At 55.2% G+C, this 22,506-nt stretch overlaps 2 protein-coding genes across 10 annotated transcripts in view; both read right to left on the reverse strand.

Moving 5' to 3' along the window:
- Nucleotides 1-7,611, reverse strand: EBI3 (Epstein-Barr virus induced 3). Of its 3 annotated transcripts, none has more exons than XM_036849022.1 (5): nt 7,002-7,611; nt 6,257-6,377; nt 4,382-4,560; nt 2,548-2,705; nt 1-611 (listed from the first exon to the last, which is right to left on the reverse strand). In XM_036849022.1, exons 1-5 carry the CDS (start codon nt 7,072-7,074, stop codon nt 459-461), a joined length of 684 nt encoding a protein of 227 aa, XP_036704917.1. In that variant the 5' UTR covers nt 7,075-7,611; the 3' UTR covers nt 1-458. The 3 variants fall into 3 exon arrangements, with proteins under 3 accessions (XP_036704917.1, XP_036704916.1, XP_036704915.1); XM_036849021.1 differs by having other exon boundaries at nt 6,257-6,380; XM_036849020.1 differs by lacking the exon at nt 7,002-7,611 and having other exon boundaries at nt 6,257-6,955.
- ANKRD24 (ankyrin repeat domain 24) overlaps nt 6,576-22,506 on the reverse strand; it is a 26,079-nt gene continuing 10,148 nt past the window's right edge. For 2 of the 7 annotated variants that reach the window (XM_036849017.1, XM_036849018.1), the window contains 18 exons: nt 21,708-21,796; nt 20,545-20,609; nt 19,989-20,046; nt 18,373-18,443; nt 18,075-18,181; nt 17,708-17,895; nt 17,185-17,213; nt 16,471-16,551; nt 16,226-16,333; nt 15,567-15,611; nt 15,380-15,478; nt 14,469-14,541; nt 14,118-14,236; nt 12,535-13,941; nt 10,393-10,560; nt 9,031-9,156; nt 8,737-8,802; nt 7,676-8,538 (listed from right to left, as the gene is read on the reverse strand). In XM_036849017.1, coding sequence (XP_036704912.1) covers nt 8,461-8,538; nt 8,737-8,802; nt 9,031-9,156; nt 10,393-10,560; nt 12,535-13,941; nt 14,118-14,236; nt 14,469-14,541; nt 15,380-15,478; nt 15,567-15,611; nt 16,226-16,333; nt 16,471-16,551; nt 17,185-17,213; nt 17,708-17,895; nt 18,075-18,181; nt 18,373-18,443; nt 19,989-20,046; nt 20,545-20,609; nt 21,708-21,780 — 2,961 coding nt within the window. In that variant the 5' untranslated portion in view covers nt 21,781-21,796 and the 3' untranslated portion in view covers nt 7,676-8,460. Of the gene's footprint in view, nt 6,588-7,675; nt 8,539-8,736; nt 8,803-9,030; nt 9,157-10,392; nt 10,561-12,354; nt 12,429-12,534; nt 13,942-14,117; nt 14,237-14,468; nt 14,542-15,379; nt 15,479-15,566; nt 15,612-16,225; nt 16,334-16,470; nt 16,552-17,184; nt 17,214-17,707; nt 17,896-18,074; nt 18,182-18,372; nt 18,444-19,988; nt 20,047-20,544; nt 20,610-21,707; nt 21,797-21,873; nt 22,005-22,105; nt 22,193-22,506 lie in introns of those variants that run through there. The other 5 variants (XR_005019465.1, XM_036849019.1, XM_036849013.1 and 2 more) reach the window with 5 other exon arrangements.

Consider the following 22,506-nt stretch of genomic DNA (forward strand, 5'->3'; position numbering starts at 1 on the left):
GAACTGAATGGATTCATCATTCCATCCCAGGCGGAACACCCACCACCCCTGCCCTGACTCCCCCAGCCCCGTCTCTTCCTCTGGTCTGGCCCTGACCCCGTGTGTGGCAGTGGGGATTCACTGTGTGTGTGTGTCCTGGTCTGTCCTCTCCTCCCAGGGTCTCATGTGGATCTGTTAAAAGAAGGAAGAGTCCTGATTCTAGTGGCAATGATCCTTTACTAATTAAACAATTAAAAAATTCTCATATTGACAGTTCACAAAACATTGCACTGTGTCAAAGGAGGCAGGGAGTACATCCCCATTTCACAGACTGAGAAACTGAGGCTCAGAGAGGCAAAGTCACTTGTCCAAGGTTGCCCAGCAACTCGGCAGCAGTGAACCCAGGCCAGTCAGGTCCCATCCACCCTTAGTTGGATGTCAAGGGCACAGCCCCTCTTCGGGGGTGCAGGGAACCCCTACTACTTGCCCAGGGTCATGGAGGCAACGGCGGGGAGACTCCAGGCGCTTGATTCCCCATAGTCAGTGAGGTCCAGAGCAGCCACCTGGATGCAGTACTTGGCTTGGGGCCTCACAGCCTTGAGGGTGAAGGATGTGCCTTCAATTGGTCCCACCTGAAAGCAGAAGGAGGTCTGGGTCAGTGGAAACAAGGAAGCTATGTGATCAAGCCTTCCGTCCCCATGTTCAGGCTGCTGCTCCAAGACTCAGGCACCAATGTCAATCCTCAACGGCATGCCCTCTGCGGCCCCCTGTACATCTTCGGACATCTTAAACATCTTGCTGAGCAGGGAGAACCTGCCCCTCCCTGGCCAGCCAATTCTTGGTCGACCAGGAGCATGCCTTTCATATAAAAACCAATCCACCCCGAGTCCACACCCCCATCCATCCCCTCCCTCTACTGGTCACACACCAGCCCATATCCCCACCCTGCCCTAAATCACCCCAGGGCCAGATGCCAAGCAACTAGAGACCACCCTGCAGCCCAGAGCCCACTGGAATTATTCAAACTCGCTTACCCTAAGCTGTTCACCCGCCCCGCCTAGACTTCCCCGAGGAAACCCCAATCCACCTCTGGCCTGGGCTCTCCCCTGGCTCCCACTTCAGCCTCCTGATGTCCCAAAGTTGCCCACATGGTCCTGCGTGGCGTGATGTGTCCTCTTTTCTGGGGAAATGTAATAAATTCTTCTTTCCTTGGCCTTGACCTCTCCATGTCCTCACTCAGGCACCTCCACAGATTAAAATCCCTGGGCACCAATGAGACACCCTCTCAGCTCTGCCTTTCCGGTTCTCCGCCCTGCCCCCTCTGTCCCCGCCACTCCACACTCTCCCTCCAGCATCGGGGTCCCCCTCATCCTTGGCATGTCCCATGTCAGCCACCACCGGCAGCTTCCCAAGGTCAGGTGTGACTGTGTCCCTCCTTCCTCTGCACAAGCTGTCCCATATGGCAGCCGGATGTGACGCTTTACGTTTTAAATTTAGATTAATCTTTGCACAATCTTGCGAATACACCAAAGTTACTGGCTTGTGCACTTTAAAACAGAGAGCTTCGTGGCATGTAAATTCTGTCTCAATTTTAAAATTGCAAGCGTTTACAAAATTAAATTAATGAATACTACATCGACTTTAAAAGCCAATTCCTCGGCTCCTTACCAGGTTGCAACCGCCTGGCAGCCTCACGCGGCCCGAGGCTACCGTCTTGGACGGTGTGGATGTGGAACATTTCTACTGTTGCGGAAGGTTCTAAGGGACAGGATTGCAAAAGCCTAAACCCTGCAAAGACTCAGCTCCTCAGCCCAGCGTCCAAGGCTGCCCAGGACACAACTGCCCTGCCCATATGCTCACTGACTGATACCCTGCCTTTATTTTTTAAGAATGTAAAACAATATATTGGTGCTCTCAACTCAGGTGAAATTCACATGACGTAAAATTAACCATTCCAAGGTGGATAATCTAGTGGCATTTAGTACATTCACAGTGTTGGGCAACCATCACCACTATCTAGTTCCAGAAGATTCCATCCCCCCAAAAAGAAGACCCATCCCCATTAGCAGTCACCCCCTCTCCCTCCCCCAGCCCCTGACAACCACTAATCCAGTCTCTGTCTCTGTGGATTTGCCTGTTCTGGACGTCTCCCATCAATAGAATCACACACAGTGTGTCCTCCTGTGTGTGGCTTCTCTCACTGAGCATCGTGTTCTCAGGGTCCATCCACGTTGTAGCGAGTGTCAGTGCTTCTCTCCTTTTCATGGCTGAGTGATGTTCCCGTGTGTGGAGGGACCACATTGTGTTTATCCATCACCCATTGATGGGCACTTGTGTTATTTCCACCTTTTGACCATTGTGAGTGGTGCTGCTGTGAACATTCGTGTACAAGTAATTGTTCGAGGCCCTGTTTTCAATTCTTTTGGGTAGATGCCCAGGAATGGAACTGCTGGGCTGCGTTCATGTCGCACACCAGCGCCCCAAGCTGTGACCCACACCCCACTGTACCTTTGCACACGCTCTTCCCTCTACCCGGAACCGCCCTCCCCGTCACCTCATCCTCCTCACCTGGCGGAAGCGGGCAGCTCCGTGACGCTTGTAGCGGATCCGGTACTTGAGTGAGAAGATCTCTGGGAAGGGCCAGGACCGGGGGGGTTCCCATTGCACCCAGAGCCGCTGCCCAGGGAGGGGGCTCAGGCGCACACCTTCTGGAGGGTCCGGTTTGACTGATGGACAAGCAGGAGGCAGGGTCAGTGGAGGGCACATTCATTCATTCATTCAACCAACCAACCAATAAATATTAATTGAGGGTCTGCTGAGTGTCCAGGGATGTTCTGGATACTGGGGACAGAGTAGTCCTGTCACCTTGGAGCTCAAGTCCCCGGGGCAGAAGATAAGACACAAGAGGCAGATCCGAAGGTCATAAACAGGAGGGAAGAAAGCTCAGGAGTGCAAGGAGGGTAGTGGGTTGCAATGTTTTTGGAGACATAACTCACATACCAGAGAATTCACCCTTTGAAAGTGTACAGTTCAGTGGTTTTAGTATATTCACAGTGTCATGCAACCATCACCACCATTTAATCCGGAACATTCCATCTCCCCAAAAGAAGCCCCATCCCCGTGAGCAGTCAGCCCCCCATTCCTCCCTCCCCCGCCCCTGACAACCACAAACCCACTCTCTGTGTCTGTGGATTTGCCTGTTCTGGACGTTTCCCATCAATGGAATCACACACTGTGTGTCCTTCTGTGTCTGGCTTCTCTCACTGAGCATCGTGTTCTCAAGGTCCATCCAGGTTGTAGTGAGTGTCAGTGCTTCTCTCCTTTTTATGGTTGAATAATATTCCATTGTGGGGATGGACACGTTTTGTGTATCCATTAATCAGTTAATGAGCATTTGTGTCGTTTCTAATTTCTGCCTATTATGGATAATGCTGCTATGAACATTCATGCACAAGTTTTTCTGCAAACGTGCTTTCCATTTTCTCTTAGGTATATACCTAGAATTGGAAGAGCTAAACATGTTACCTAGAACATGGTAACATGTTTAGCTCTTTGAGGGACTGCCAGTCTGTTTTCTAATAACCACCAGCAATGTATGATGGTTTGCAATTTAAAAAAAAATGCTTAGGGAGGACTCACTGAGGAGATGACATCTGAGTTGAGAGCTAAAGGAGGTGAGGGAGTGAACAGTGTGGAGACCTGGGGGAAGAGCCTTTCGGGCAGGGGGAACATCACATGTAAAGGTCCTGGGGCAGGACTGTGCCTGGTGTGTTGGAAGAACAGTGAGGAGGCCCATGTGGCTGGAGCATAGTGAGCGAGGGGGAGAGAGGGAGGAGGGGAGGGCAGGGAGGGGGCAGGAACAGATGGTGGGAGCCCTGGAGGGCTGTAGGCAAGGCAACAATGGGACCTGACTCAGGTGCTCACAGGCGCCCTCTGGTGGCTGCTGTGGGGAGGACAGACTGTGGGCAAGAGGGCAGGAGCCCAGGGCAGGCGCCCAGGGCAGGACCTGACTCAAATGCTCACAGGCGCCCTCTGGTGGCTGCTGCGGGGAGGACAGACTGTGGCGAAGAGGGCAGGAGCCCAAGATGGGACTTGACTTGAGTGCTCACAGGCGCCCTCTGGTGGCTGCTGTGAGGAGGACAGATGGGGGTGAGGGCAGGAATAGGGGACCAGGATGGAGGGGCTGCCACTGGTCCAGGTGGGCGGTGATGGAGGTTGGACCAAGTAGGGGCTCAGGAGAGGGGAGAAGTGGGCGGATTCTTGCTGAATTGTGAAGGTGGAGCCCACAGGATCCGTGAGGGATGGACAGGATCTCATCCTGACAGGTGGGAGGTGGGCGTGTTGTGGGGGAGGAGCAGGAGCAAGGGGGACCCTCCACACCCCCACCACTGCCCCTACTCACTGACGTGCTCTGGGACAAACGGCACGAAGCTGCTGCTGACGCCCCGGGGGTGGACAGCCGTGATGTTGAGCACATAGGGCACCATGGAGAACATCTGGATGTCAGGGATGATACAGCTGGTGGCCTCTGGTGTCTGCTGGAGGCAGGGCCAGCTCTCCCCATGGGCTGCCACGCCAAGCCTGGACACCGAGTGCGCTGTGAGGGTCCCAGCACTTCCTGCTGGCCCCCTGTGCCCTGGACCCCGAGTAGGGACAGCAGGTGAGGAGTCCTGCTCTTGGCTGTGTGATCCTAGGGACCCCTCACTCCAACATCACAGAGCCCGGGGGACCCAGGGTCGGGGGTAAAACCCACAGGGAGATGCTAGGGTCCGAATTCTAACACTTTCTGGGGGGACTTCCCTGGCGGTCCAGTGGTTAATAATCCGCCTTCCAATGCAGGGGACGCGGGTTCGATCCCTGGTCGGGGAACTAAGATCCCACATGCCGCGGGGCAACTAAGCCCACGCGCCACAACTCCTGAGCCCGCGTGCTCTGGAGCCCATGTGCCACAACTAGAGAGAAGCCCATGCACCACAGCGAAGAAGAACCCGCATGCCACAGCAAAGACCCAGCACAGCCAAGTAATAATAATAGTAGTTTTTAAAATAAATAAATAAAGCTTTCTGGAACGTCAACATGCCAGCCTTAGAATTCCAACATTCCCAGGACTACGATTCACGGATTCTGGAATCTGAAATAATAAGATTCCAATTCTCTCGAGTTCTGACACCCCAAGATTTCAGACTCTAGAGCCTGGAGCTCAGCACCGTCCACAGAAACTTCCACAGCATCCAAAACGTTCTGCTTCTGCCCTGTGGATATGAAGCGCGGCTAGTGCAGCTGAGTGGGACTTTTTGATTTATTTCATCTAAGCTGAATGAAAAGTTTCCACCTATCAGAAAGCGTGGGAAAGTTCCTCAGAACAACTCAGGTGTGTGAATCTACTTTTCCAAACACAAATGTTATGAAATCTAATCAGAGATCAAGAATATCTGACTGGGGGACTTCCCTGGTGGCGCAGTGGTTAAGAATCCATCTGCCAATGCAGGGGACACGTGTTCGAGCCCTGGTCCGGGAAGATCCCACATGCCGCGGAGCAACTAAGCCCGTGTGCCACAACTACTGAGCCTGAGTGCCACAACTACTGAAGACCGTGCGCCTAGAGCCCATGCTCCACAAGAGAAGGCACTGCAATGGGTAGCCTGTGCACTGCAATGAAGAGTAGCCCCCGCTCACCACAACCAGAGAAAGCCTGCGGGAAGCAACAGGAAGACCCAAAGCAGCCATACATAAATAAATAAATTTATTTTTTAAAAAAAGAATTTCTGATTGAATGTTTAGCATCTGAATTGAAGTGTGACACATGTGTAAAGCACACATGGAATTCCATAACTTAGTATAACAAGACCGAATGCAAAATTTCTCATTAATTTTTAAAGTATTGATTACATGTTGAAATAATACTTTAGATAATCCTATTAAATGCTATGAAATCAATTTCTAGTATAAGTTTAAATATATGAATCGTATATAAGCATGTTAAAGTACATTGCATTCGATCATATTAAATGATAAACATTTGGAATACTTAGATACTATTTAAATAAAACATTAAAGCCAATGTCACCCATTTCTTTTTCTTTTTTAAATGTGGCTTCTAGAAAATTTTACCCTCCACATGTGGCTCGCAGTACATATTTTAGGGAGTATATTTCTAAGGGTTGGTGGTGCTCTAGAATTCTGAGGCGTTCAGGCTCTCACTAAGTCCCCAGCTTCCCTGATCCTAGGGGGTCAGCCCAGATGTAGAATCCCCAGGAAACCCTCCAGGCTCTCTGACCTGTACGTGGCAATGAAGGACGTGGGTCTGGAGGAGTTTGGAGCGAGCGGCAGGGTCCAGGAGCAATCCACTGCGATCGGGTACCTAGAGGCCTGGCACCGCACCCTGGGCTGGGTGGGAGCTGCTGGGGGGCCCGGAGAGAGAGGGAGAGCGTGAGCTTCTGATTCACCCGGGACTGTCAAAGCCTTACCATGGCTTGGCCCCCACCTCACTTCCAGCCAGTGCTGGGCACACATTAGGAGCCTAATAAAGGTTTGTGGAATGAATGAGTACATGAATGAAAGGCACCTACATCATCTCTCACTCTCACTACAACCCACCAAGGCAGGAACTATTAGCCCATTTTCCAGATGGGGAAACTGAGGTTGAAGGAGCCACAGAGGGGACCTAGGGTTGGCGGGGATTTCTGGTGGGAGGGAGATGCTTTACCGGACCCCCTCTTTGTGACGGTTTTGTTTTGAATCACATGAAATGAATGGATAAAATTAAAATTTCTTTCTCTCCCACCCTCCCTTCCTCCAGGCTGTGGCTGCCACTTCCCGGTCCCTTTGGGGTAGCTCTTGCCCTCTCTGTGCCTCAGTCTCCCCCAGCCATGCAATGGGATGGTAACCCCCTCCCATCAGTGGTCATACAGAAGGTGTGTGAGCTCCCACCCCACCCAGAATGTTCCACGGCAGACAAAGTCCAGTCCTCAGACAGTGTCCCTCTGCCCTGGCTCCCCCTACCCCCCCGGGTCCCCACATACCTTCTCTCCCGCAGCAAAGTGAGCAACCCACCCAGGAGGTGAGGGTGAGGACCAGGACAAGTCTTGGGGCCATGGCTCAGGCGGGATCTGCTTTCAGGGGCTGGGGCAGGGAGCACCCTCGGGCAGGCAAGGGACTCAGGTCCCACCCAGGGGAAAACCCAGCCCCCAGTCAAGGCCCCCTACTTCCCCTTCCCCTTCTGACTCACTGCCTGGTTCATGGGGCTCCGGAGGAGGAGCCCCCAGTCCCTTCACCGGCCACCCCCAGTCTCGGGTGCAGAAGGCCCCAAAGGTGGGGGCAGAAGGAGGAGGCCACGAAAGGGAGAAGTGGTGACCCCGTGGCCTTTCCCAGAAGAGCCTTCCTTCCGGCTGCAGCGAGGAGGGGGCACCCCGGGGAGGGCGATGATGACAGGGAGAAAGACAGAGAGAGGCCAGGGCGGGGAGGAACAGAGAGCAGCTGGCACCGACAGAAGATGCCGATCATTCATCAACCACAGAGACGGGGACCCCCCCCCCCACCAGCCACATTCCACGCTCCAGGCCACAGAGAGGCAGAAACTCAGGCTCTGGGAAGGCAGCCCCGAACCGTGGACATTCTCCAAGGGCCTGGGACGCCCGGGGACAGGCAGAGCCTCTGCTGGACGCTGAGGAAACCTGGGGAACAGGCTGGACACGGAGCTGCCTTCCTGCCCGAGCTGGAAAGAGCCAAGAACCCCCAGGGGATTTCAGGGGGTTGGCCCAGGGGCAAGGAGGCTGTGGGAGGGTGTGGGACACTCCCACCAGGGCCGGGTTTAGGGTGAGGACAGTGAGGTAAGTCGTGCAGCCTCAGATTCTGTCTTCATTTGACATTTGCATATTTTGTTCATCGTGAACTTTTGGGAACCCATTCTGACTTTTAGAAATATCGCAGTAACTGGGGAATTCCCTGGCAGTCCAGTGCTTACGACTTCGCGCATCCAAGGCAGGAGGCGCGGTTCATCCCCTGGTCTGGGAACTAAGATGCTGCGTGGCGTGGCCAAAAAAAAAAAAAAGAAAGAAAAAAGATTCTGCAGTAACATAGTAACATAGTGTACATCTCGGGGACTGAGTCCTGCCTTGCTCTCCTCACCCTAATCCCCAATCCCTGCTCTGGGCCGCCCCTTCCCCGCTTTGCAGTGGGAGCCCAGCAATCAGGCCACACGAGGCTTTCATCCTCTGCTCCGTGAGCTTTTATTCCTGGGGTGGGGTCTGATGATAAGACCAGACGTGAGGGAGGGGACTCACAGATTCTCCGGCGCAGGGAAGGGTACACGGTCAGGGCCGGGGTCTAGACTGACCAGCGCATGCAGGGACCAGTGGGGCCGTGGAGGCAGTGAGGGATCGTTGGGAAGGAGCCCAGGCTGGTCTCCAAGTGCAGATGGTCAGTGCGTGAGTCTGGAAGCCCCGACTCGGGGCCTGGAAGGCGGAGGGCAGTGCTCTGATCTCAGCGGCCCTGGGCCTGGAGTCTTTGCATCTGCAGGATCTGACTCAGAATCCGCTGTACATCTTCATCCATCTGACCCTGGGGCAGGAGGTGGAGAGAAGCGGAGAGAGCCTGGGCGTCCCCCACCCCCCCCCCCCCCCAGCTTCTCCATTCCCCTCCCCGACCCCCTGCCCCGGAGGCCATGAACCTCTTCCCTTGACCAGCGTCCCATTGTACAGATGGGGACACTGAGGCCCAGAGAGCAGCAGTGGCGCACCCAAAGCCAGGGTGACTCACCTGAATGGCATAGAGGAGGTGGCTCCTGTACAAGGCCACCACTGCACTGTGGTACCTGGCAGCTTCCTGTGGGTGTGGGGAGGGCGCTCAGAAAAGCAGAACCCCCTCCACGATATGCCAGAAAGCCCCCTTTGCACCCCGAGCCCCTAATTAGATGGCAGGCACCGGCGTGACAGTGCTGCTTGCTAAAATACTGAATTGCTTTCCTCCCACGCCTGGCCCATGTGCCCAACCTCCTGCCTGCCTGTCACCCTCCTGGGACCCCTGTGCCCGGCGGGTGGGCGAGGCTCTCACCTCCAGCTGCTCCCGTAGAGCCTTCACCTGGCCGCGAAGGGCCTCCACCTCCGAGGAGCCTGGGGCTCCCGGCTGGTCCTTCAGTGCCTCCTTAAGACTGAAGACTTCCTTGGAGAGCTCTGTGATCTGAAGTGGGATCGGGGGAGGGTCAGCTAGCACCCTGAGGCCGGGGCTGGGGGCGGGCGACCTTTCCAGGCAAAGGACAGGCCTTGGAGGGAAAGTCGCATCCTAGAGGTTAGCAAACTCTGCCCTGCAGGCTGAGTCCGGCCCATCGGCTAAGAATGGTTTCCACATGTTAAATGGTTGAGGGGGAAGAAGTCAGAAGAAGAATGACATTTCACGACATGTGCAAATTAAACCAAATTCACATTTCCATGGCCAAACGTAAAATTTTATTGGCGCACGGCCAAGCCCATTCATTGTCACGGCGTCTACAGCTCCTGCATCAGCGGCAGAGCTGAGTGCCGTGGCCAACCAAGTAAGGCCAAAAACATTGACCGTCTGGCCCTTTACAGAAAAAGCCTGTGGATCTTGGAGTCCCGGAAAGTGAAAGCGGAGACAGACAGAACAGGAGGGCTGAAAGCAGCCTGGCCTGGTGGGGCCGGGTCAGACAGGCCAGGGTTTGGGTCCTTCTCTACCCTTTCCCTGCTGGAGATCTTGGGAAGATGACTTAACCCCTCTGAATCTCAGTTTCCTCATCTTTAAAGAGAATCACACTTCTCACCTTGGTAGGCTGTTGTGATTAAGTTTAAACTGTGTCAGCAAACAGCAGGCACTCAATAAATGCTGGGCTTTATTGTTATTTCTATAGATCAGAGGTTCTCAACCAGGGGTGATCCTGCCTCCCGGGGATGCCAGGCAATATCTGGGGACATCTGTGTTTGTCGCCACTGGGGGTGCTCCTGATATCGAGTGGGTAGGGGCCACGAATGCTGCTCCACACCCCACAGTGCCCGGGATGGTCCCCCCCGCAAAGAATAACCTAGCCCCAAATGTCACTAGTGCTGAGGGGGAGGAACCCTGCTACAAATAAACCATAATCCCTACCACAATTTTATCTTCATTTTACAGAGGTGGAAACTGGGGCTCAGAGAGGTCAAGTGACTTGCCCAGGGTCACACAGCAGGTTGGGGATGGGTGACTCTGTGTGCTAAAGCACCTGGGGCTCTGGGGGTCACATCCACTGTCTCGTGAGGTGCTGTGTGACTTCGAGACACTCAGTTTGCCTCCTGGAGCCTCTGTTTGCTCATCTGGAAAATGGGCTGATTTCCCAAGACACTTTCAGTTGGGACATTCTTAGATTCCCTCCAACCTCTGTCGAGTGGGGGGCCCCCTGACTGAGCACAAGAAAAGGGGACCCACCTTCTTGTCCTTCTCCTTGGCCCTCTCCAGGGCCTCCTGGGCACGGCTCTGGGCCTGGCGTGCCCGCTCGGCCTCGGTACGTAGACCCCGCAGCTGCTGCTCTGCGGTGGCCAGCTGGGCCTCGGCCGCGTGCCGTTCACTCTTCATGAATAGCGCCTCCCGCTGCACCTGCGGCCCAAACCCATGTGTGACCCTGAGGACGTCTGGACCCCAAAGATGCCTGGACCCCAAAGATTCTGACCCTTCTATTTTGGTCTGAGGCTATTCAAGCCCATTTGACCTCAAGGAATTTGATTCAGGGAAGTTCTGGATTTCTTTGGGCATGATGAACATTCTGACTCTGCCAAGCTGTGTGTCCTTAGACAAGTGACATAAGCTCTCTGTGTCTCAGTTTGCTCATACATAAAACGAGGATAATAAGAGCCTCCACGTCACAGGGTGATTGTGGGGATAAAATGAGAAAATACATGGAACACACTTAGAGTGGTGCTTGGCACACAGTAAGTGCTATCTTCAAGTTTGTGATGTTGTTGTTTTTGTTAGTATTATTATTACATAATGAACGTTATTATCATTATTATTACAATATAACCAGTGTTCTTTTCTCTGCCAGTGGTGTGAAGGTTTGTAGATTTCTTACAAAATGAAGGAAAAACAGAAGAGTCTGGATGAAAAGCAAACAAATGCCCCAAAATTGATGACTGCATTTTCACAAAAAATATCAAGATCAGAGCAGTGTTAGATTTGCAAAAACTGATCCTGGGGGGATCATTGGCCTTTATAGAAATAATAGGTCAGGGAAAATGGATAATAATTAGATGTTCACTTAGTACAGACTGGCTACACCTTAACAATTAAAAAAAACAAACAAACTAAGTCTGAATCAAATCAGACTTGCAAAATTTACCCACAAAAGAAGTGATCATGAAGGAAGGTAAAATTTAGAAAATAGGGCTTCCCTGGTGGTCCAGTGGTTAAGACTCCATGCTTCCACTGCAGGGGGCACAGGTTAGATCCCTGCAAGCAGTGCAGCCAAAAAAAAAAAAAAAAAAAAAAAAACTAGAAGAGCATGTTCTTGGAACAATAATCCCGGCTGCAATTATTAATCACTTATACCATCACTGTCCTAAGTAAAATTAAACCATTTAATTTTCATGTGAGGACTAAGAACCATTATTAGCTCCATTATACAGGTGAGTAAACAGAGGCATGGAGAGAAAAATGCTTCCCTGATGACAATTAACAAACGTGGCTTTTTATTCACATATTTGTTAAAACAGCTGCTAGGTTTTTTTGCGGGATGTGTGTGTGTGTGTGTGTGTATTTAAGAAAAGAGATGGGGTCAAAAGATCCACCTTCAGGACTTCCCTGGTTGTCCAGTGGTTTAGAATCCTCCTTCCTCCACTGCAAGGGGTGTGGGTTCGATCCCTGGTCAGGGAACTAAGATCCCACATGCTGCGGGGCAACTAAGCCCGCATGCTCTAGAGCCCGCGTGCCACTAGAGAGCCCGTGCGCCGCAACTACTGAGCCCGTGCACCGCAACAAAGATCCCACATGCCGGGGACTTCCCCAGTGGCACAGTGGTTAAGAATCCACCTGCCAATGCAGGGGACAAAGGTTCGAGCCCTGGTCTGGGAAGATCCCACATGCCGCGGAGCAGCTAAGCCTGTGCACCACAACTACTGAGCCTGCGCTCTAGAGCCCACGAGCCACAGCTACTGAGCCCACGTGCCTAGAGCCTGTGCTCCGCAACAAGGCACCGCAATGAGAAGCCTACGCACCACAACGAAGAGTAGCCCCCGCTCGCCGCAACTAGAGAAAGCCCGCCCGCAGCAACAAAGACCCAACACAGCCAAAAATAAATAAATAAATAAATAATAAAAAGGAAGATGGCAAAAAGGGCTAACCATTAGAAAAAATGATGGGACCAAAATGGCCAAAAGGTTTTTAAAAAGAAAATACCAGTTGAAACACCCAGGAGGTCAGAATGGCTGCAGGGTCAAAGGTCCACCTGGATATATCGCAGCGTCAAGTCTCTGCAGGATTGAAACCGATGGGGTCGAAACATCACATGGCTGTGGAGTCAGAACAGACCACCAACTGGCTACGGGCTGTGCCCGATGAGGATACCGCCACGCTCACCTGGAAGACCTCAGCGCTGGTCTTCTCGTGGCGTCGCCCCAGCTCCTCCAGCTGCCCCTGCAGCCGGGCCACGTCGGCCTGCAGGGCACCCACGACGCGCTCGTGCTCCAGGCGGGCCACGCTGCCCACACGCTCGCGCTCCAGCTCTGCCCGCAGACGGGCAGCCTCCTTGCCCGTGGCCACCACCTCCTGCTCCAGGCTGGCCGCCCGGCCCCGCAACTCCAGGGCCTCCTCCTGCAGCCGGTGATGCTCCGAGGCCGGCACCGCTGCCTGGCGGAGCCCCTCGGACGCCTCACGCAATTCCGCCAGGCCCCGCCGAGCCTCCTCGCAGGCCGCGGCCAGCTCGGCGGCCCGGGCCTCAGCCGCGTCCCGCGCCTGGCCCAGCTTCACGGCCGCGTCCCGCTGCTGCTCCCCAGCGGCTGTGGCCGTGGCCAGCTGCTCCCGTAGGGCCTGCAGCTCCCGGCTCAGCTCCAGCCGCAACTCCTCCCGCTGGGCCAGCTCTGCCCGCAGGCCCCGAGCCTCCTCCTCGGCCAACAGCCGGCCGGCCTGGGCCTCGTCCAGCCGGGCCGAGGCCGCTTCCAGCTCCCGGAGGCGGCGGTCCCGGTCTCGGAGGTCCTCCCGGGCCTGCTCCAGGGCGGCCCGCAGCTGGCCTGTGTCACCGCTGCCGGCCCCGCCAGCCCCACCGCCCTCGGCCTCCGCGGGCTCAGCCTTGCCGTGGGCCGCCTCCAGCCCGGCAGCACTGGGGTGCAGGGCGGGGCCTGGGGTGACCCTCGGGGTCGTGGCCTCCACTCCCGTGGCCTCCGTTTTCATGGTCCCTGTGCCTGTGAGCTCTTCTGGCACAGCACCTGTTCCACTGGCCTTCCATTCTGGTTCCTCTGTTTTCATATTTGTGGACTCTGCTCCCGTGGCCTTTGTTTCTGGGTTTCCTCCTTCTTCTAGAGTTTTCGTTTCTGTGACCTCAGCCCCTGTGGCCTTTGTCTCCAAGCGCTCGGCTCCCACACCCTCCGTTTCCGTGGCCTCAGCGTCCGTGGGTCTTGTTTCCGTGGCCTCAGCCACCACGGATGCTGCTTCCAAAGCTCTGGCTTCCATGGTTTCTACTCCTGCAGCCTCCTCATCTGTGCTCTCGGCTCCATTAACTCTGGTTTCCGGAGCTGCAGTGACGTTAAGCTCTGTTTGCACCGGTCCGTTTCTGGTGGTCTTGGCTCCCAGGCCTTTGCCCTCCCTGGGGGCTGCCTCCTCTTCTCCCGGGGCCTCCTGCGCTTCCTGTTGCTCCAGCGCCTGCAGGGCCTTGGCATGCTGCCTGCGGAGCTGGTCAAACTCAGCCCGGAGAGAGTCGTACAGCGCCAGAGGGATGACCTCGGCCAGACTGCCAGCCTCCATCTCGTCCTTCTCGAAGTGCTCCAGGATCTGGCGGGGGCGGGGGAGCCGGGCAAGAGCTGAAGTGGCCATGGGGGGCACAGGGGAGCCATGCCACTTTCCCTGTCCACAGACTCAGCCACGTGCCCGCCCAACCCCCCGGGGAACAGCCCCTCAGGTCCTCAGGTCTCTCCCCACCCAACCCTCCCGGGCCTCGGTTTCCCCACCTGGACCTTCTCCATCAGCTCCTGGTTCTGTCTGGTGAGCATGGTCACCTGCTCCTGCAGCGAGGCCAAGAGCTCCTGGGCCGATGGGCTTAGGTGCTTGGAGAGCAGCGCCTCAGCCCCTGGCAGGGGACACAGAGTCAGGCCCCAGGGTCCTGGCCACGAGGAGTGGGAGCTGGGGGTCTGGAGCCATGGGTCAGGGCCCCTGGGGCAGGCAGGCTTTGGGGACTGGAATAACTCATGGGGCGGGCCAAGCTCCCTCCCAGATGCAACCTCTCTCTGTGCCTGTGGGTCAAGGCTCCAACTCCTGGGGCCCCAGACGCGACGGGTGGGGGAGGGCAGGTGGGAGCTCACCTGGGAAGTCGGGCAGCTCACCCTCCTCGTCCTGCAGGGTGGCCACGTCATAGCTCGTGTTCTCCCTCTCATTCTGGTGGGGGGGCGACCAGGGTCCGGCTCGGGGTCCTGCCCTCCCTCCAGTCCCCGTGTCTCCCCCAAGTTTGTGACCATAACCCCAACAACTAGGGGTGTACGTGCCACCTGGGCACAGGGGACCAAGAGAGGGATGGGAGTGAGTCCTTGAAAGGGTGTGTCTGCAATTCTGTGCGGGGCCACGGCTGTCTGCCTGTGTGCGAGTACCTGCAACAGTGGTTCAGGGTCTGTGGGTCTGCGGTGAGCGTGTGTGCGCGCGTGTGTGTGCGCGTGTGGGCGTGCACAGTGGCCCCGGTCTCTCCTGTGTGAATCCCCGTGACTGTGTGTGATTTTGCACTTGTATTTTAGTCTGTGGTGTGTGACCGTTCTGTGTTTGTGTATGTGTGCATGTGCGTGAATATGGTTGTGTACATGTATCTATGTTTGTGTAATTATGTATTTTGAGAAATACTTGTGTGTGTACATGTATTTGTGGGTGTGTGGCCTAGGTGTGTGATTGAATGAGAAATATCTGCTGTGTGCCCAAGTATTTGCTGTGCATGTGTGATTATACACCCACAGATGTGTTTGTTGTGTGTTTGCCTGTTGTATGTGTAAGACCACATATATACAAGCGTGGTTGTTCATCTCTGCATGTACGTGAGTATGTGTGATTCTGTGTTTTTAAAAGTGTCTATTATGTGTACCTGTGTTTGTACGTTTGTCTGTTCTGTGTTTGTATTAGTGTGATTATCATGCAGCTGCAGCAGAAGAGAGGCCCTTCCCCCTGGTGGCCCCGCCCCTGGTGGCCCCGCCCCTAGAAGCCCCACCCCTGCCCTGCTCTCCGCTGGGCCCACCTCCAGCAGGGACAGCCTGCTCTGCAAACTTTCCACCTCCCGTCCTAGACTCTCCTTCTCCTCCTGCTTCTCTGCCAGCAGCTGCTGTAGCTCTTGCACCTGCAGGGAGGGGGTGGGGGCTCAGTGGGCCTCTGGGGGAAAACACTGGGCAGCTGGCAGTCCAGCTTCCCCCCACCTTCCACCCTACCTGTCTCTCCAGGCTGTGGAGGGAGCTGGCCTCCGCCTCTGGCAGCTGACGGAAGAAAGGGGCCTGGGCTTGGATCTGGGTTGGGGGGCCTCCCTGGCCCACCTCCTGCTCAGTGGCCCTCCATCCCAACCACAGATGTCCTCTGGCCTATTTTGTGCCAGACCCCCTTTAGGGCCATTAATTCATTTATTTATTCATTCACTCACTCACTCAAATATTCATCCATCCAATAAATAATTATCAAGCATCTACTGTGAGCCAGGTACTGTCAACCATGCCTGCCCTCATGGGCTTACAGTCGAATGGGTGAATATGAATAAAATATATGGTACATCTAATAGCAGTAAGTGCTTTAAATAAAAATAAAGGGAACTGTGACGTGAGTGGGGGTGTAACAATTTTAAATAATTTGGGTAGGGGAGGTGTCTTTGAGCAAAGACCTGAAGGACGGGAGGGAGGGAGTCATAGGGACATCTGGGAGAAGGTGTTTCTGGCAGAGGCCACAGCACGTGCAAAGGCCCGGGGGCAGCACCCTGCCTGGCGTGTTGGAGGAACACCGAGGAGGCCCGTGTGTCTGGAGAGGGAGGAGAGGTAGGGTACCCCCAAAATGGTACCTGCCGCAGGCTTAGCCCGAGGCCCGTGTCTCTGAGGCCCCTCACCTCCTGCTTCCTCCGTTCCTGGTGCTGCTCCAGGCCCCGGATCTTCTGCAGCAGGCGGCCCCTCTCCTGTCGCAGCCGCACGATCTCCTCATAGGCGTCTTGGTCATCCTGTCCCCCGACCCCGGGAACCCACCACCTTTACATGAGGCCCAAGGACTGTACCCTCCCATACCTGAGCCAGAGCTTTCTCCCCATCCTGCCTGGAGGCCCTCCACGCCTCCCCCCAAGGCCAGGGCATCCCTCACCGGCATCGGGATATTGGCAGGGGGCTGAGGTGCCTTCCGCTTCTTGGGGGCCCCTTGCTTTTCATGGCTGGACACAGAGTTCTGGGGGCAGGGGGAGAGGGGGTACATGGGGGACATGCCAGCCTCCCACCCAAATAAACCAACACAGCCAACCCACTCTCTGTCACCAGCCCCAACTCTGCCCTCACTTCCTGCGTGATCTCGAGTGAGTCCCTGCCTCTCGCTGGTCCTCACTTATCCCAGCTTAAAAGGGGGCAAGACCACATCTCCTGAGAGTTCTAAATCTTATGTTTTACCCTCTGCCCCTCTCCATGCCCTGGTACTTTCCCCAGCTAGACCCAACTGTTTACAATTCTTTCCCTATGGAGCTGAGACGCTGTAGCGCCGGAAGAGAGAAAGAGGCCAGACCTGACTCCTTCACTGACTGCACCCGCCCTCATCCGTCTCAGTTCCCTCTGCCATCCCACCCTAGCCCCAGGATTTGGCCCCGTCCCCTCACTGTTCTCACTGAGTCTTGGGAGTTATGCTGTGGGTGCTGCTGCCACTTGGTGGCAGTATACCCTGAAGGTAGCATTCTTCCCAAACAGGTCCTTCCAGGTATTAACCCTGAGTCAAGGGTCCATCTCTTCCTTCTCTTCCCAGGGAGCTTGGGGCAAGGGGGAAGGTAGTGTGTGCGCAGGGAGAGGGACTTGTTCGCTGCTTAGGGAGCCATACCTGAGACGATGCCTCGCCTGAATCATCCTCTGGGAGGGCAGGGGAGAGAGGGAAGCAGGGTCAGGCACTGCTCTAGGGATTCCATTCCTAGCCCTAGGAAGGGCATTAGTGAGCCCAGGGGACTTGAGGGGGCTCCCAATTCCCCCCCAGAATCAGGACTTTTAAGGTAGGAATCAACCATTTTGACAGAATACTAATAGGAGGGGCCTTGAAACTCTCAAAAAGAGAGAACAGTGGCATCTCCAGGATGTGGCAAGTGGAAGGGCCAATTCTTAGGAAAGGTAAAGATCCAAGAATACGGATGACCCAGGAAAACAGAGTTGACCCCTAGGCTATTTCTAAAAGCTCTGGGGTTCCTCAAAACTGTCCTGAGTAGTGTGACGGGAGCAATGAAACCTCCTATAATACAAATAGGGGTACCTTGAAACTATCCACGGTAGGGAGGGAGAGAAAGGGGTGACAAGAAATTACCTAGAAGATGGAGGAGGGTGCTCAAAACTGTTCAGAGGTGGGGTTTGCATACCGCTGGGTGGTGAGGGGCGCTGGGCGGCCTCCTGCAGGAGGCGTAGGATGAGTTTGTCCCCGGCCAGGGCGCCGTAGTGAGCAGCGTCCTGGCCCAGCGCATCAGTGATGCCCGGCTGGGCCCCACCCTGCAGCAGCACCTCCACTGTTTCGGGGCTGGCTCCCTCACAGGCCAGCATCAGGGCCGTCCTAGCAGAAGAGGAGGCTACTGAGGGGGTGAGGACATTTTCAAACCACCACACCCTCCTCAACGCCCAGGCTGGGGAGGGGGGGGGGGAGGACAACTAGATCCCACACCCAGAGAGGTTAAGAGACTTGCCTAAGTCACACAGCACACAATGGACTGGCTGAGAGGGGGAGATGCTCACCTGCCCTGAAGGTCCTGGTCATTTGCAGCAGCCCCTTGCTGCAGGAGAAGGCGGCACAGATCTGTGTGACACATCTGAGCTGCTATGATGAGGGGTGTTGTACCCAGCTGGGGGAAGGGGGTTGGGAGAGGGATGAGACAGGCATGAGAGAATGACTCTGGGAGGTGGGGAAGCCTATGACGGCCCCCAGGCTTCCCTCCAAATCTTCATACTTTTCAGAGGGTGCCTGGGATGCTGCCACTTGGTGGCAGCATACCTCAGATGCAGTATCTTTCCCCACAAGATCCCACAGACTCACCCGATCTCGGGGATTCAGACGTGCCTTGAAGGAGCAGAGCATTTCTGAGCAGGAGATGCAGCCGCCAGCCGCTGGAAAATAGAGAGAAGGGTGGGTAGGAAGGGCATGGCTTTGACATTTTCTGGGGGCCTTCTGCCTGAGTGTGATTCTTATCCTTTATTTCATGAGAAACTCCCACCTCCCCCAGAAGATCAGTGACAAAGATATGACTCCTATTTTACAGACGAAGAAACTGAGGCCCAGCCAGGCCCATGGTCACCCAGGGGGGTCAGAGAAAGAGCCAGGATGAGGACCCAGGTCTTCTAATTCCCAGTCCCAAGCTCTTTCCACATTCCACTGTGGGTCCCTCTTAGGGTGGAACGTTTCACTGATTTTCATGTATTTAACCCCTTTTGGTTCAACCAGCATTTATTGTGTACCGACTATATACCAAACCCTCATACACAGAGTGTTAATATTTACTAGAGAGATCCAACCTCTGCTGAGGTTGGGCAGGCTTCTTGGGGTTTGATCTGAGCTTGAGTTTTGATGGTGAAAGGGGGAGGGTAGAGGTCACTGCATGGGCATGGACCCTGAGGCAGGGAGGAGCTTGGAAGGACTTGGTCATCAAGGAAGTAGGACAAGGTGTGTTATGTCCAGAACCTCAAAGAGGGAAGGAAGGGCTTTGTGCAAGGAAGTGTTGCTTGAAAACCATTAAACTCTTGGACTTCCCTGGCGGTCCAGTGGTTAAGACTCCGCAATTCCACTGCAGGGGACGCGGGTTCGATCCCTGGTGAGGGAACTAAGATCCCACGTGCTGTGCGGCATGGCCAAAAAGATAAAATAAGAAAAAAAGCTAAAAAAAAATCATCAAACTCTATATGATTACCTGCTGTGTGCCCAAGGACTTATGGGGTTTTGTTTGCTGTGGTAATTCCATTGCTTAGAACCCAGCCTGACCCACAGTAGGTACTCAATAAATATTTATTGAAAGAAAAAAACCATGGAGCTTCCATAACGTGATCAAAGGCTTTGCCACCACTAGGTGGCAGCGTACTCCAACTGCAGGGAATGTTTCAACAGTGAATAAAACTCCAAAGCAAATGTATTTCACGCTCCCAAGAGGATAGACGTTTCTTGAGTCATCAAGTGAAAGACATTCCCGAATGTCATGGGCACGGTGGACAGACATTGGGCTGGGCCCTGGCTCAGGTGGGTGGGTCCCTTCCCTCCCTCGGGAAAGGAATTTGGATTTGATGACTATGAAGGCTGCCTGGACCTTTGGCCTTCCTGAGATTCCCTAGGACTTCCTTGAAGCAAATTATACTCTGGTCACCCTCTGATCGTCCTCACCCAGGCCCAGCATACAGTAGGCTGTGCTTCGGGGTCAGACGGCCTGGATCCTCCCCACTTCCTTGCTGATAAGCCTCAATTCCCTTGTCTGTCCCAAGGTCATCGTCCATGGCTCAAAGGGTCACTGAGGATAATGCAGAGCCCAGTGCCTGGCACACAGTAGCGGCTCCGTGAGGAAGGAGGTGGAATGTCCTAGGCAGGTCCCCAGAGCCCTAGGTAGAATAATTCCCAAGCCTAGCACCCTCCGGGCCATGGTGGCCAGGGCAAGGCCAGGCTGCACCCACCTGCGTGATGCAGGGCCGTCCACCCACTACTGTCCACAGTATCCACCACGCAGGATGCCTGGGGGGGAGGGGCGTGTCATTGGAGGTGGAGCCATCCCTGTTTAGGAGCCATCCCTGTTGCCTAATTTCTCTAGGAACTGCCCCTCCTTGGGCTCTGCTGTATTTCAGGCTCCTTGCCTCCCCCCTTCTCCCCTCCCACCCACCTGCTCTGTGGAACCCACTTCTCACAGGCCCCCAAATGACTCTCTTGGCTTTTATGAAAATTGGTGAGAAAGAGGGATTAGCTGGGAGCTCAGGGGCAGCCGGGGGTTTGGGGAGAAGCTGGGCTCAGGAAATAGCTGGTATTGGGAGTATAACTTGGGTGTGGGAAGTAGCTGGACACTCAGGGAGTATCTGCTTGTCCAAGGAGTAGCTGGGACTCAGGAGTAAAAGGGGCCAAGGAATACGAAGGATTCAGGGGGTAACTGGGGGTTCAGTGAATTCCTGGAACTCAGGACTAGTCAGGGCAAGGGAGTATCTGGGGTTGGGAAGTATCTGAGGCAGGAAAGGACATGACCTGCAGTAGTTGCTTCAAGCACTGAGGGTGCCCATACTTGGCGGCCAGGTGGAGGGCACTGTAACCTGAAAGGGAGAGAGAATGTACTAGAGCTTCAGATACTCAGGGAACTTCCAGTTGCCCCCCCAAACCTGTGTCAACTACTTGTGATGACTCTAACAAGTCCCCAAACCCAAGTACTTCTCAAAACCGTGCTACTCCCTGGGGCCAGAGACTCTCCAAGCCTCAGCTAGTAGGTGTCCCAGACAATCTCATCCCAGCTACACTCCACATCCATCCACTCCTCAAGCACTACTGTCCCCAGCTACTCCCCAGGTCGCCAGCTACTCCCCAGGTGCTCAGCTACTCCCCAGGTCGCCAGCTACTCCCCAGGTCCCCAGCTACTCCCCAGGTCGCCAGCTACTCCCCAGGTCCTCAGCTACTCTCCCGGTCCCCAGCTACTCCCCAAGTCACCAGCTACTCCCCAGGTCCTCAGCTACTCCCCAGGTCCCCAGCTACTCCCCAGGTCTCCAGCTACTCTATAAGCTCAACTACACCAAAGTGCCAGCTATGCCGCTTTCTTTGATACTCTACAAATCCCCAGTACCCATACATCCTGGCTCCTCTACTTGTTGCCCTGAAGCTTCAGATGTGGCTATGCCCCATGCCTAGCTATTCCCTGAGTCCCAACTACTCCCTCTGGCCATGCCTTCTATCGCAGTTATCCCTCAGGGCCCTAGTTAGGTCACACACCTAGATTCTCCTTTTGTCTCAGCTACTCCCAGAGCTCCAGCTAACTCTAAAGCCCAGCTACTCCATGCATCTCAAATACTCCCCTCCAAAAAACTGTACTTGTTATTCTCACGCCCCCAGATGTTCCTCAAGCTCAGATGCTCCTCAAGCTCAGATGCTCCTCTGTTTCCATTACTTCCTCTGACTCAACCACTACCTGAGTCCCAGCTCTCCCCAATCCACAAGTTGACTCACTCTGTTTGCTGCCGGCCATGGTCTCCATCCTTGGGTACCACAGCCTGACTCGCCCCTGTGCCTCCCTGGGGGCACTGAAGAGAACCCCCCCTTTTTCACCAGGACACGGAGGCCATGAAGCAGGGCCTGGCTGGACCCTCAGGCTGGGCACCTGGTCTGAGTTCCTCTTCCCTCCCCCAGGGCCCGGCGGGTAGTACCTGCCCCATCCGTGCTCATAACGTTGGCGCCGTGTGTCAGCATCACCTCTAGACAGCTGGCTGCACCCCTCATGGCCGCCAGGTGGAATCTGGAGGCCAGAGGTCAGGGGTCAGCTGCAGGGTGGCCACCCCTCAGCCATCACACCCCCAGGACGTGGGCACTCACGCGGACTTGCCCTCGGGGTCCAGCTTCGTGGGCACCAGCCCCTTGCGGGCAATGAGGGAGGCCACCCGTGCGGCATCATTGTTCTCCACGGCCTGCAGCAGCCGCTCGTCACTTTTGCCCCAGTCCTGGCTCTGCGGGGCACACCCAGGGGAACATGGGACTGGCGGCCACTGCCCCTCCCCGCTCCCCCAGCAGGTGCTCCGGTCTCTCACCGCCCGGCCTGGGCACTTGCCTGGCGCCTGCCTCTGGCTGCCGGCTTCGGGATGGGGCAGGGGCCGCAGGGTGGGCAGGAGCCAAGGTCAGTGGGGCTGAGCCGCAGCTGCCGGGGGGAGTGGTCCTGGGTGGGGGCCTGAGACAGCATCCCTCAAGCCTGGGTCCCCAGCATCTGCCCCCAGGTCCATCGCCCAAGCTGTCATACACCACTTCCACCATCGTACCATTAAACCATCCCCAGATCAGCCCCCAGCATCTTTCCAAAAAGTTGTCCCCCAAACCTAGGTCCCCAGCTCATCCCTTAGTGAAAGCCACCTTTCCAATATCACCTCACCATATCCCTTTCTGAACTACCCTCTGAAGTCTTCCCATAGGAACCCCTAAAAAGGTTGCTTCAATGTCTCTCAGCACCATCCTCTG

The sequence above is a fragment of the Balaenoptera musculus genome, chromosome 3 (assembly GCF_009873245.2).
Source record: "Balaenoptera musculus isolate JJ_BM4_2016_0621 chromosome 3, mBalMus1.pri.v3, whole genome shotgun sequence".
Taxonomy (NCBI): Eukaryota; Metazoa; Chordata; class Mammalia; order Artiodactyla; family Balaenopteridae; genus Balaenoptera; species Balaenoptera musculus.

Bases quoted from the DNA above. Each gene is read 5' to 3' on its own strand.
- EBI3 (XM_036849020.1), bottom strand. From the start codon at position 6,531: ATGTACTCATTCATTCCACAAACCTTTATTAGGCTCCTAATGTGTGCC. The intron at 2,706-4,381 runs GTGAGTAGGGGC...CTTGTCCATCAG, and splicing joins GTTTGTCCCAGAGCACGTCA to TCAAACCGGACCCTCCAGAA. The intron at 612-2,547 runs GTGAGGAGGATG...TTCTGCTTTCAG, and splicing joins GAGCTGCCCGCTTCCGCCAG to GTGGGACCAATTGAAGGCAC.